Genomic DNA, 13403 nt, shown 5'->3' with positions numbered 1-13403 from the left:
TGAGACAAGCAGAGAGAGGAGAGAGAGGGAAAGACAGGATCCCAGTGTGTCAGTCTAAGCCTATAGCAGCATAACTAAGACCTGGTCCAAGCCTGATCCAGCTCTAACTATAAGCTTTATCAAAAAGGAAAGTTTGAAGCCTACTCTTAAAAGTAGAGAGGGTGTCTGCCTCCCGGACCCTGACTGGTAGATGATTCCAAAGGAGAGGGGCCTGATAACTGAAGGCTCTACCTCCCATACTACTTTTAGAGACTTTAGGTACGATGAGCAGGCCTGTATGTTGAGAGTGTCAGAGATTTTAAAGAAAAAAATGAAAGGTCTTTGGTTAGTAACTTTAATGGGACAGGGAGAGTTAAAGTAAGAGATGGGGGAGGGGGGAGGAGACAGGATCCCAGTGTGTCAATGTGCCAGTTCCCCCGGCAGTCTAAGCCTATAGCAGCGTAACTAATAGCTGGTCAAAGCCTGATCCAGAGGAGGAAAATAAAGGAAGATGAAAACGTTATGACGGCCAACAAATAGAATGAAATAAACAATGTTTGAAGAATAATTTAAGATTAAAACAATTCAAATATCAGAAATATAAAATATGTAGATGTAGACTCTGTAGGCCGAAGCTGAGCTGGATTTGAATTAGGTCATATACTTCCTTTAAAGCAGAGACAGTGTGGGTTCTATGTGAGAGAATAAAAACAGTCCTCATGTGAAGGGCTTGAAGGCTCTGGAGCTCCTTCATCACTGTTATTCAAACAGGAAGCACTCGTGACACAGAGTAAGACTCTTCAGCAGCGACACTGACGTCAGTGCTCTTGGTTTAGAAAACACACAGAGAGTGAGAGCTTGTCTGTCTCCCTGATTTCACAGTTGCTTGAGTCTTGGAGGATGGGACACAGTTGATACAAAGCGCCTAAAGTTAGATATCATGCAACATACTTAAAGTGAGGAGAGTGTGTCTGACTGTCTCCAGCTCAAACACACGCTAACTGTATCTACCTCCAGCTTCTTTCTCAAGCTCAAAAACATGTCAGCTCCCTCCTCACATCTCTCCTCTTCTTCCTCCTGCAGTGGCGTCCGTGTGTTTCGATGACGAGGCGTGTGGCAGCAGCAGCATCATGTCTGAGGAGGACTCAGAGACCCGCTCCACCTGCAGTCTGGGTTCGTCTCCCAGCAGTCCTCAGGAGCTCCTGTCGCCCTCCCCCTTCGCCGGGTCCTCCTCCTCCTCCTCCTCTTCTTCCTCCTCTTGCACGTCCTCCTCTGCCTCTCCCTCACCCACTCCCTCCTCCTCCTCCTCCTCCCCTAGTCCTCCCTCCCGGCCCTGCAGTCTGGACCTCCCCAGCACCGTGTCGCTGTCGGACTTCGGCCTCATCTCTCCCGTGCTCGGGCCTCGCAGTGAGTGCAGCGGAGCGTCCTCACCGGAGTGTGACCTGGAGAGAGGTGGGTAACAGGAAATATGGGGGTTCTATTTTTTCATGATTGGTCTCTATTTATAGATTATTCATAGAAATGTAGACTCTGTTGAAGGGGGTCTGGACTTTAGGCAGAGGAGGTGAAGCATTTGAAGATAAATGTAGAAATACAGCCACCAGCAGACAGTTTGTTTTAGAGTCCTGTGGTTTCATTCAAAATGAGGAAGTTCCCCTTTAATGCATTGAATGTAAAACCAGGATTAACACAAGCTTGTAAAAGAGAATAAGGTCATTCAGCTTGTATATCTATGAAGGAGTGTTAGGGTGAGAGAAAAGGGGAAGAAAGGAGGCGTGGGGGAAACAGGGGAAGTGAGATGGATGATGTTTTAGAATCTATTCTGGGAGAGACGTACGATCTCCTGCTACCTGCTCGACTCACACCTGCTCCTCCTGATGAGACTATTAGTCAGAGAGACAGCTCCACCTGAGGGGGCCCGGTGTGTGCAGATCCTGCAGGAGAGAGTTTTGTCACACCTCAGCAGGGAGGAGTGTGTTTCAGTCCAACTCTTAATCCTCAACATTGGATTGTTTTTGTTTGTGTGTCAGTGGAGGGATGGATGTGCCTCACAGTTTGCAGATGCAGTTTATGCAACTTTGAGGTTAGACTTGTGGGCATTGTCGCCTTTATTGGAGAGGATATCTGGGGAGGACAGAGTGGGCGAAGACATGGAGAGTGGGAGTTGAACCAGCAACGAAAGCCTCTGCAAACTGGGGCCCAGGTGCACCAGTTTTTAACCTGACAGTATTTATTTGATGTTTTTATAGTTTGAATCATCAGCTCTGTTTGTTTTTGAGATGAGGAAACCTCTGTAGATTATTCTGCTCAGTGGAAACCTGTGGAAAGAAGGAATTCTTAAATGACAACAAGCTCAACACGGTCTGATGGTTTCAGCTCTTACTGATCGCCTGAATGCCAAATACAAATGGAGAAACTCAGTTTATTACACATGAAACTGATTTATTAAGTGTACAAATGTACATAATATTAAAAATACAGCCTCAAAGAAGTGTCACTGACAACTTCAGCCGTGTTTATCAGCCTTACTCCGTCTCTAATCAGTCACAGCACCGGATCTGATCGGTTTCTATTCTAGTCAATGTGTTAACTTCCACTGGATCCGCTCCGTTGCGTTCCAGCTGCGTCTCTGATCCGGCAGGTCGGAGTCCTCCGGATCAGATACACAAGACTTCTATTTGTTCCCGGATGCCGGAGCACGACGCATCAATCTCAACAGAGCAGATGGAGCGGGACAGGAAGTCAGGTTTCACCAAAACAAAATGAAAACATTTAGTTAATTTTCAGAATAAAACACTCTGTGTTATCACCAGATCGTATTTCACTTAACTACAACAACAAACCAAAGTCATGATGAGCGGAGCCAGGCCTGGAGTCAACAGGTCAGAGGTTTTCAGAGGACCAGAAAGACAACATGGATGAGGAGAGGAGGAGGAGGAGGATCCTTGATTCAGGGATTACAGCGGGGGAAACCTCGGTCACATGACTCCAGCTGTCCGGAGGTCCTGATTCGTTCTGCGTTCTGATACTTGTCAAAGTTGTCTTGTTTCCTGCACTTTTTTTAAGAGAGCAACCAACATGAAACTGCGTTATAAAGAAAAGTAGTCCCAGGTTCAGGTTTTGTTCTGTGTCAGCTCTCATCCTTTATGAAAGAAGTACTCTCTGTGTCTTTGACTTGTATCTGACCCCAGAGAACTTAGTCCTGAATAATTGAAGCCCTTCTTCCTGAAGTCTCCCCCCATGATTAAAACATCTCTGCCCTTGTTTTTGTCCTGCAGGTGACCGGGCAGAAGGTGCAGAGGGAGATCTGGACAACGCCCCCGCTGCGAACGCCACAAACAACAACATGAACAGCAGCTCCGCCTCCACCTCCACCTCCACCTCCAGCACCAAGAAGAGCTTCAGCCTGGAGTCACGCTTCAGCTTCCTGAACCTGCGTCGCCAGCGCACCGACAACGCCAAAAACACGGAGAAGAGCGAGGCGGGGCAGCACGCCGTGGTGTTAGTCAAAGGAGTCTGAGGACACACGGAGGACTTGATGGAGGGATTTTGAACTCTCTGAGAGAAACTCTTCAAAGCTGTTTATAAGCTACAACTTGCACTTCATGTCTCCACGCTCGCACAGAGACTCTGAATGTCATCGTCTTTGTATATAAAGTGTTCGTACGTCTCAGCGGCGGTGTGTCTCCCCCGTTCTCCCTCTGAAGGGCGCTGCAACCTGAGGACTCTCACGCCTGAGAAACAAAGAGCGCTGCGGGGAGGAGGCGAGGATGGAGGGGAGAGACGGTCGGATAATGTTCGTTTAATTTTATTGTTTTTTCACTAAAAGCTCAAAAAGCTTTCATCACAAGAGAACACTCGCAGCCTGTGAACGACCATTTGGAGGACATTTGTGGTGTCTGTTTAAAAAATGGTGTAAAGAGTTGAGAGTTGATGACTGTTAAATGCTTCTTTCAACAGTTCTGAGAAATAAAGTCACACGTGGAGTTAAATGAACGTAATAAATAAACGATTGGTGTCTGAACTCTCTGCTGTGTGTCCTGTGTGTCTGATATATGACCGATGTTTGAATGTTTATCCTCTGAGAGCAGTTAGAGAAATGCTCAGGAGATGAATACAGACATTTAAAAACAAAGTGTGCCCTTCAAAATAAAAGTCACATTGCAGGTTGATGCAGCAAAGCTAGCTTGGTTCATTTATTAAGACATTACTGATCTTCCTGTTGTGTAACATGCTTGATTCTGATTGGTCTAAACCAGGGGTGTCCAAAGTACGGCCCGGGGGCCAATTGAGGCCCCAGGTCCATTTATTTATGGCCCCAAGTTTCCATCTTAAATTGTGTTATTTATAGCAAAGAAATTAATCACAGTTTCTTTCTACAAACAAAACTTAAGTCAATCCAGAAACGTCTCAAAAAGCTTCATATGGACTGCCTGTCTAAAGGCAAAGCTCTGGGAATTCTGCAAGGCGGCAATAAAGAAGAAACACAAGAACTCTTAAAGTTGACAAGTTTTCAAATTAATGTTTTTATCATGATGTGAAAATGTTCTTGATGAACACTAAAACTTCAGAAGACACAAAAGAGGACACAAGATCAATCAATCAATCAATCAATCTTTATTTGTATAGCGCCAAATCACAACAAACGTTATCTCAAGACGCTTTTACAAACATAGGAGGTCTAGACCACACTATGTCAAATTATGAACAGAGACCCAACACCAAGACAGGGTAAGACTCAGTCTGACCCCACCTTAATCCACCATGAGCATTGCACATCGCAGTATTTAGCTAGTTACAGTGGTGAGGACAAACTTCCTTTAACAGGCAGAAACCTCAGGCAGAACCAGACTCATGTTAGACAGCCATCATGCCTCGACTGAGTTGGGTCTGGAAAGACAGATAGAGGGGAGTAAGAGAGAGAGGTGATAGTGATGAGACGAGTCGTAGAAGCTGTTGCCGCTGGAGTCCAGAACGTCTGTATCAGCTGGAGTCCAGATCGTCCGCAGCAGGAGGACGTCTACGGCAGCTCAGAGGAATCTACGAGACAAGGGAGCTCAGGGACTCCAGAAAGGTCTATGGTTAGTAACTTTAATGGGACAGGCAGAGTTAAAGTAAGTGATGAAGGGGTTGGGGGGAAGAAGGTGAGCTAGGATCCCAGTGTGTCAGTGTGCCAGTTCCCCCGGCAGTCTAGGCCTATAGCAGCATGACAAAAGCTGGTCCAAGCCTGATCCAGCTTAACTATAAGCTTTATCAAAAAGGAAAGTTTTAAGTCTACTCTTAAAAGTGGAGAGGGTGTCTGCCTCCCGGACCCTGACTGGTAGATGATTCCAAAGGAGAGGGGCCTGATAACTGAAGGTTCTACCTCCCATACTACTTTTAGAGATTTTAGAGATAAACAAGACAAGATCAAATTATGAAATTGTGCAGAAAAGGCAAAATTTGGTGAATAAAAAATGTTCAGAACTCAGGAAAATAATTATTTTGTTCTTAAAATGTTGCCTGCATGTCAGAAAGGTCTTAAAAACCACATAAAAAAGAAGTGTGATGAAATCTAGATCATGATCCTGCCATAGAAAATAATGATACAATACTTTTCCCACATTGCCCGACCCGAATGAGAAACATTTTCCTCCAGAAGAAGATAATGTTTGCTCGTGTGTACATGGCTTGTGGAGAACTGAGGACTACCTAGTTCATATATAACTTTTGGGATTCCTAAGTCTCAGTAGGAGCCACGGCCCTGAGGTATTCTGACAACATCATATGTGGCCCTCTTTGAAAAAAGTTTGGACACCCCTGGTCTAAACCATAGACTATAAATAATGGACGCAGTCTCGTGATGTCACCATCTGTTTCTGAATCGCTGTTTTGAAGCCAATCGTCGGCGGCAGCCATATTGGAAATGCTGAACTCAACATAACTGCTGTCGATGCGAGTGTGACGTAAAGAGGCGGGCTTTGAGCCTCCTCGCTAACAGCTACAGTGTTCCCGCCTGTCAATCAAGTCAGCTGTTCCTCTCATTGGAAGACTTGCAATCTCAAATTCACCCCGTACAGTGTGTGCCGATCAAGAAATGAGCTATCCAGACTACCTCGTCTTTTGAACCAGGCTGTAAAACCATGTTATTTCTGCTGTAAAGATCGTCTCTTTGAATTGGTGTGTATGTGGTTTCTGCGTACTTTCCAGAGCCAGCCTCAAGCGGATCAGTTTTTAGCACTTCCGCATTAGCATCATATTTTTAGACCGGAGGTTGCCAGCTTGGTCTAAACCCTTTGACAATGGTTATTAACTTGGATACCAGTGCAACGCTACAGGCAAACACACGTCATGTCAAATCAACCCACAGAACAGAGTTTTGCTTCTGCTTGTGACACCGTAGACCGTAAGGGGAGTAAAACCATGAGCTACCGTTAGCAGCAAAAGGCTACGGGCATTTTCATCTTGGATCCTGTCCCTTAATATGATTGAAGGAGCAGGTGAGAGAAACTTTAGGTTAGTGACTCTCTCCAAAGAAAGTTCAACCTGGAGCGGTGGTGATGAGACGCAAGCAGGGTCTCAAGTTGAGACATTAGTTTCTTTTTAAAGGTGTGTGAACCACAGAGCTCAGAGAAGAAGGAGAGCTCTGGGACTATTTTTAAAAACTGTAAACATAAATCAGAAAATGCAGAATTTGCATATTGTTTGTAGTTGGTCAGCTCTTAATTGTTGCACCTCTCAATTAATTGCATTTTTGGTAGCTAGGCCCCAAAAAACTCACAAAAATTTGAAAGGGGTTACAGAGATAGATGTGGCAAAACAGCTCCTGAACACCTCATTCAAATTCAATTTTGGTATGTTTACATGACTTGATGAGATCTTTTAAAAAAAAGCCCTTTTGGTGCCACACCCTAACATTCGCCTTTTTTAATATATTTAGAAAAATGAGTGTTCGTTGAGAATTAACTCCTCCCAGTGTGTCTCCACCTATCCATTTTCAAATTGGTGACAGATAGAAGACACTCTGAGTGATGACAAGTTATTAAAATCTGTACTAAGCTCAAACGGTGCGGCCAGGGTGAGCCCTCGAATTTGTACAATTTGCCATGAAGTGTTTTTTTTGGAACCTGCTTTAAAACTCTGATCTGACCCAAATTTATCATGAATGATAAAAGTGTTTACTTGAACACAACTGTATGCAAACATTTAATTATAATAATAGCGCCTGATGGTAACAGCAGAAAAATTAATGTTATTATTCCATAGCCTGTTGAATATATCTTCATCCTCATTTGGTGAAACATACAGGGTCCAGGGTCTCCTGTCAGCGTGTTGAATTTAATCTTGTTTACATCCTGAGCACTAACAGTCTGTTATTGAAGTAAGTGGTGATGATTTAACGAACGTTCAGATGTCGTGCACGCTCATAAATTGGCTCTAACTTCAGAGCGCCACGAAGAGACGGTTCTAAGAAACCCTTTAAAATGAAACCTGGTGTTTTGCTCAGTGATTAATAAGATCATGAAAAGCCTGTTAGCCAATAAGCCTTCAATCCAAAAACATTTAAATTGCATCAACATCAACTCGTATCCGACACATCTGTAGATGACCTTAATTGACTCTAATGATTGTCACATTTTCCCAATGCAGAGGAAAACACTGTCCAACACAAACATGTCCTGGAAAGGTTAGTCTATATCATCTCTCTCTAAGTTCTGAGGATGAAAGCTGGTTTTGTTTTTGTCTTCGTCTTTATTGGAATCAGTCTTTTCAGGTTAGACTCTGAGTCCAAAGACTAAAGTGTTTAATATTAGTTCATCATATTTCCCTCATTATGGAAAGACGACTGAAAACATGAAAACATAAACACAGAAGTTTATTCTGAGGAATCAGCATGAGCTGCTTTAGTGAAGTTTATTCTTCTCTTGTTTCATGTTGTGTTCCTTATGTGTGTGTCCCTTCTCTGATTGCACCCTGATTACTTTCACCTGTCTCTTGTCACACCTGTGTCTCATTACCTCCTGTGTATTTAGTCTCTGTGTGGCCTTCTTTCTTGTCAGTTCATTGTGTGACTGTCTCTCCCTGAGTCTTCCCCTCGTCTTCCCCTCGTCTTCTGTGAATTTGATTTAGTATGTTTGTGTTTATTTAAGTCTACATTTTGGGGCCTTTATCTTTTGTTTGCCCTAATCCTGACAGAACAAACATACATGATGATTCCCATATATGTAGATTCATCCATTGCTAAAATAGTCCTCAACAAAAGCTGGATTTCCAACAGTTTCAGCTGCTTTTGTTATAAAAATATACAAATTAGGAAATGATTTAGGCTTTTTAGATGCAAAACAATACAAAAATGTTATAAATTAAAACCTTTAACTGTTTAGGACTTAATGAAGAGTGACCAAGTTAAAGTTATCAATGCACTTCCACTAATAATCCACTATTTCAAACTATTTCTGCTCCAAGAAAAACTAAACATGTTTGATTTCCAGGATTCATCTTCTCCACACGTGCTGTGTGACGGCTGATTCAATAAGCTGTATGTTGTTTCTTAGAAACATGCTTCTCTCGTTCGCTCACACAGACTTTCCTTTCATAGTTCTTCCCATGACCGTCTTCTTTTCACACGCTTAAATCAACCTTCAGCATTTTTTCTTCTTGTCAGTGTTGTTGACATCGAAGGATTCTGACACCAGGTTAACCTTTATGCTTCATCAGTGAGTCACACAAATACACAAACTTCAAACTGCTTAAAAATTAATACAAACCCAATTCCAAAAAGTTGGGATGTTTTTTAATGCAGTGACTTCCACTACAAGAGTCCTGTGTTTTAATGCAGTGACTTCCACTACAGAGGCCAGTCATGTCTGTGTTAATGCAGTGACTTCCACTACAGTCATGTCTGTGTTTAATGCAGTGACTTCCACTACAGAGTCATGTGTTTTAATGCAGTGACTTCCACTACAGTCATGTCTGGTTTAATGCAGTGACTTCCACTAAAGAGTCATGTCTGTTTACTGCAGTGACTTCCACTACAGAGTCATGTCTGTGTTTAATGCAGTGACTTCCACTACAGAGTCATGTCTGTTTTTAATGCAGTGACTTCCACTACAGAGTCTGTCTGTTTAATGCAGTGACTTCCACTACAGAGTCATGTCTGTTTAATGCAGTGACTTCCACTACAGAGTCATGTCTGTTTATAATGCAGTGACTTCCACTACAGAGTCATGTCTGTTTTTAATGCAGTGACTTCCACTACAGAGTCATGTCTGTTAATAGCAGTGACTCCACTACAGAGTCAAGTCTGTTTTTAATGCAGTGACTTCTCTACAGAGTCATGTCGTTTTTAATGCAGTGACTTCCTCTACAGAGTCATGTCTGTTTTTAATGCAGTGACTTCCACTACAGAGTCATGTCGTTTATAATGCAGTGACTTCCACTAAAGAGTCATGTCTGTTATTAATGCAGTGACTTCCACTAAAGATGCAGTGACTTCCACTACAGCATGTCTGTTTTTAATGCAGTACTTCCACTACAGAGTCATGTCTGTTTAATGCAGTGACTTCCACTACGAGTCATGTCTGTTTTTAATGCAGTGACTTCCACTACCGAGTCATGTCTGTTTTTTAATTGCCGTGACTTCCACTACAGAGTTTCATGTCTGTTTTTAATGCAGTGACTTCCACTTACAGAGTCCTGTCTTTTTTTTAATGCAGTGATCTGCCACTACAGAGTTCATGTCTTGTTTTAATGCCGTGCCTCCAGGTCACGAGTCATGTCTGTTTTAATGCAGGACTTCCAACTACAGAGGTCATGTCTGTTTTTTAATGCAGTGACTTCCACTACCAGAGTCATGGTCTGTTTTTAATGCAGTGAACTTCCACTACAGAGTCATGTATGTTTTCATTGCAGTGACTTCCCCTACAGAGTCATGTCTGTGTTTAATGCAGTGACTTCCACTACAGAGTCATGTCTGTGTTTAATGCAGTGACTTCCACTACGAGTCATGTCTGTTTTTAATGCAGTGACTTCCACTACAGAGTCATGTCTGTTTTTAATGCAGTGACTTCCACTACAGAGTCATGCTGTTTTTAATGCAGTGACTTCCACTACAGAGTCATGTCTGTTTTTAATGCAGTGACTTCCACTACAGAGTCATGTCTGTTTTTAATGCAGTGACTTCCACTACAGAGTCATGTCTGTTTTTAATGCAGTGACTTCCACTACAGAGTCATGTCTGTTTTTAATGCAGTGACTTCCACTACAGAGTCATGTCTGTTTTTAATGCAGTGACTTCCACTACAGAGTCATGTCTGTTTTTAATGCAGTGACTTCCACTACAGTCATGTCTGTTTTTAATGCAGTGACTTTCCACTACAGAGTCATGTCTGTTTTAATGCAGTGACTTCCACTACAGAGTCATGTCTGTTTTAATGCAGTGACTTCCACTACAGAGTCATGGCTGTTTTTAATGCAGTGACTTCCACTACAGAGTCATGTCTGTTTTAATGCAGTGACTTCCGGTACAGAGTCATGTCTGTTTTTAATGCAGTGACTTCCACTACAGAGTCATGTCTGTTTTTAATGCAGTGACTTCCACTACAGAGTCATGTCTGTTTTTAATGCAGTGACTTCCACTACAGAGTCATGGTCTGTTTTAATGCAGTGCTTCCACTACAGAGTCATGTCTGTTTTAATGCAGTGACTTCCACTACAGAGTCATGTCTGTTTTTAATGCAGTGACCTTCCACTACAGTAGTCATGTCTGTTTTTAATGCAGTGACTTCCACTACAGAGTCATGTCTGTTTTAATGCAGTGACTTTCCACTACAGAGTCATGTCTGTTTTAATGCAGTGACTTCCACTACAGAGTCATGTCTGTTTTTAATGCAGTGGACTTCCACTTACAGAGTCATGTCTGTTTTAATGCAGTGACTTCCACTACAGAGTCATGTCTGTTTTAATGCAGTGACTTCCACTACAGAGTCATGTCTGTTTTTAATGCAGTGACTTCCACTACAGAGTCATGTCTGTGTTTAATGCTAGTGACTTCCACTACAAGTCATGTCTTTGTTAATGCAGTGACTTCCACCTACAGAGTCATGTCTGTTTTTAATGCAGTGACTTTCCACTACAGAGTCATGTCTGTTTTTAATGCAGTGACTTCCACTACAGAGTCATGTCTGTTTTTAATGCAGTGACTTCCACTACAGTCATGTCTGTTTTTAATGCAGTGACTTCCACTACAGAGTCATGTCTGTTTTTAATGCAGTGACTTCCACTACAGAGTCATGTCTGTTTTTAATGCAGTGACTTCCACTACAGAGTCATGTCTGTTTTTAATGCAGTGACTTCCACTACAGAGTCATGTCTGTTTTTAATGCAGTGACTTCCACTACAGAGTCATGTCTGTTTTTAATGCAGTGACTTTCCACTACAGAGTCATGTCTGTTTATAATGCAGTGACTTCCACTACAGAGTCATGTCTGTTTTTAATGCAGTGACTTCCACTACAGAGTCATGTCTGTTTTTAATGCAGTGACTTCCACTACAGAGTCATGTCTGTTTTTAATGCAGTGACTTCCACTACAGAGTCATGTCTGTTTTTAATGCAGTGACTTCCACTACAGAGTCATGTCTGTTTTAATGCAGTGACTCTATACAGAGTCATGCTGTTTTAATGCAGTGACTTTCCATACAGAGTCATGTCTGTTTTTAATGCAGTGAATCTCACTACAGAGTCATGTCTGTTTTAATGCAGTGACTTCCACTACAGAGTCATGTCTTGTTTTTAAGCATTGACTTCCACTACAGAGTCATGTCTGTTTTTTAATGCAGTGACTTCCACTACAGAGTCATGTCTGTTTTATGCAGTGACTTCCACTACAGAGTCATGTCTGTTTTTTAATGCCGTGACTTCCACTACAGAATCATGTCTGTTTTTTAATGCAGTGACTTCCACTACAGAGTCATGTCTGTTTATAATGCAGTGACTTCCATACAGAGTCATGTCTGTTTTTAATGCAGTGACTTCCACTACAGAGTCATGTCTGTTTTTAATGCAGTGACTTCCACTACAGAGTCATGTCTGTGTTTAAGCAGTGACTTCCACTACAGAGTCATGTCTGTTTAATGCAGTGACTTCCACTACAGAGTCATGTCTGTGTTTAATGCAGTGACTTCCACTACAGAGTCATGTCTGTTTTTAATGCAGTGACTTCCACTACAGAGTCATGTCTGTTTTAATGCAGTGACTTCCACTACAGAGTCATGTCTGTTTTTAATGCAGTGACTTTCCACTACAGTCATGTCTGTGTTTAATGCAGTGACTTCCACTACAGAGTCATGTCTGTTATAATGCAGTGACTTCCACTACAGAGTCATGTCTGTTTTTAATGCAGTGACTTCCACTACAGAGTCATGTCTGTTTTAATGCAGTGACTTCCACTACAGAGTCATGTCTGTGTTTAATGCAGTGACTTCCACTACAGAGTCATGTCTGTTTTAATGCAGTGACTTCCACTACAGAGTCATGTCTGTTTTTAATGCAGTGACTTCCACTACAGAGTCATGTCTGTTTTTAATGCAGTGACTTCCACTACAGAGTCATGTCTGTTTTAATGCAGTGACTTCCACTACAGAGTCATGTCTGTTTTTAATGCAGTGACTTCCACTACAGAGTCATGTCTGTGTTTAATGCAGTGACTTCCACTACAGAGTCATGTCTGTTTTTAATGCAGTGACTTCCACTACAGAGTCATGTCTGTGTTTAATGCAGTGACTTCCACTACACAGTCATGTCTGTGTTTAATGCAGTGACTTCCACTACAGAGTCATGTCTGTGTTTAATGCAGTGACTTCCACTACAGAGTCATGTCTGTGTTTAATGCAGTGACTTCCACTACAGAGTCATGTCTGTTTTTAATGCAGTGACTTCCACTACAGAGTCATGTCTGTGTTTAATGCAGTGACTTCCACTACAGAGTCATGTCTGTGTTAAATGCAGTGACTTCCACTACAGAGTCATGTCTGTTATTAATGCAGTGACTTCCACTACAGAGTCATGTCTGTTATTAATGCAGTGACTTCCACTACAGAGTCATGTCTGTTTTTAATGCAGTGACTTCCACTACAGAGTCATGTCTGTTTTTAATGCAGTGACTTCCACTACAGTCATGTCTGTTTATAATGCAGTGACTTCCACTACAGAGTCATGTCTGTGTTTAATGCAGTGACTTCCACTACAGAGTCATGTCTATTTATAATGCAGTGACTTCTACTACAGAGTCATGACTGTGTTTAATGCAGTGACTTCCACTACAGAGTCATGTCTATTTATAATGCAGTGACTTCTACTACAGAGTCATGTCTGTGTTTAATGCAGTGACTTCCACTACAGTCATGTCTATTTATAATGCAGTGACTTCCACTACAGAGTCATATCT

General features: G+C 42.2%; 1 protein-coding gene across 1 annotated transcript in view; it reads left to right on the top strand.

Moving 5' to 3' along the window:
- LOC117822680 (SH3 domain-binding protein 5-like) overlaps positions 1 to 4008 on the top strand; it is an 18004-nt gene extending 13996 nt beyond the window's left edge. The window contains exons 4-5 of the mRNA XM_034697528.1: positions 997 to 1431; positions 3258 to 4008. Coding sequence (XP_034553419.1) covers positions 997 to 1431; positions 3258 to 3499 — 677 coding nt within the window. The 3' untranslated portion in view covers positions 3500 to 4008. The remainder of the gene's footprint in view (positions 1 to 996; positions 1432 to 3257) is intronic.
- The last annotated feature ends 9395 nt before the right edge of the window (positions 4009 to 13403 follow it).

This window comes from Notolabrus celidotus, chromosome 12, assembly GCF_009762535.1.
Source record: "Notolabrus celidotus isolate fNotCel1 chromosome 12, fNotCel1.pri, whole genome shotgun sequence".
NCBI classification, from domain to species: Eukaryota; Metazoa; Chordata; class Actinopteri; order Labriformes; family Labridae; genus Notolabrus; species Notolabrus celidotus.
This window is presented reverse-complemented; position numbering and strand designations above follow the sequence as displayed.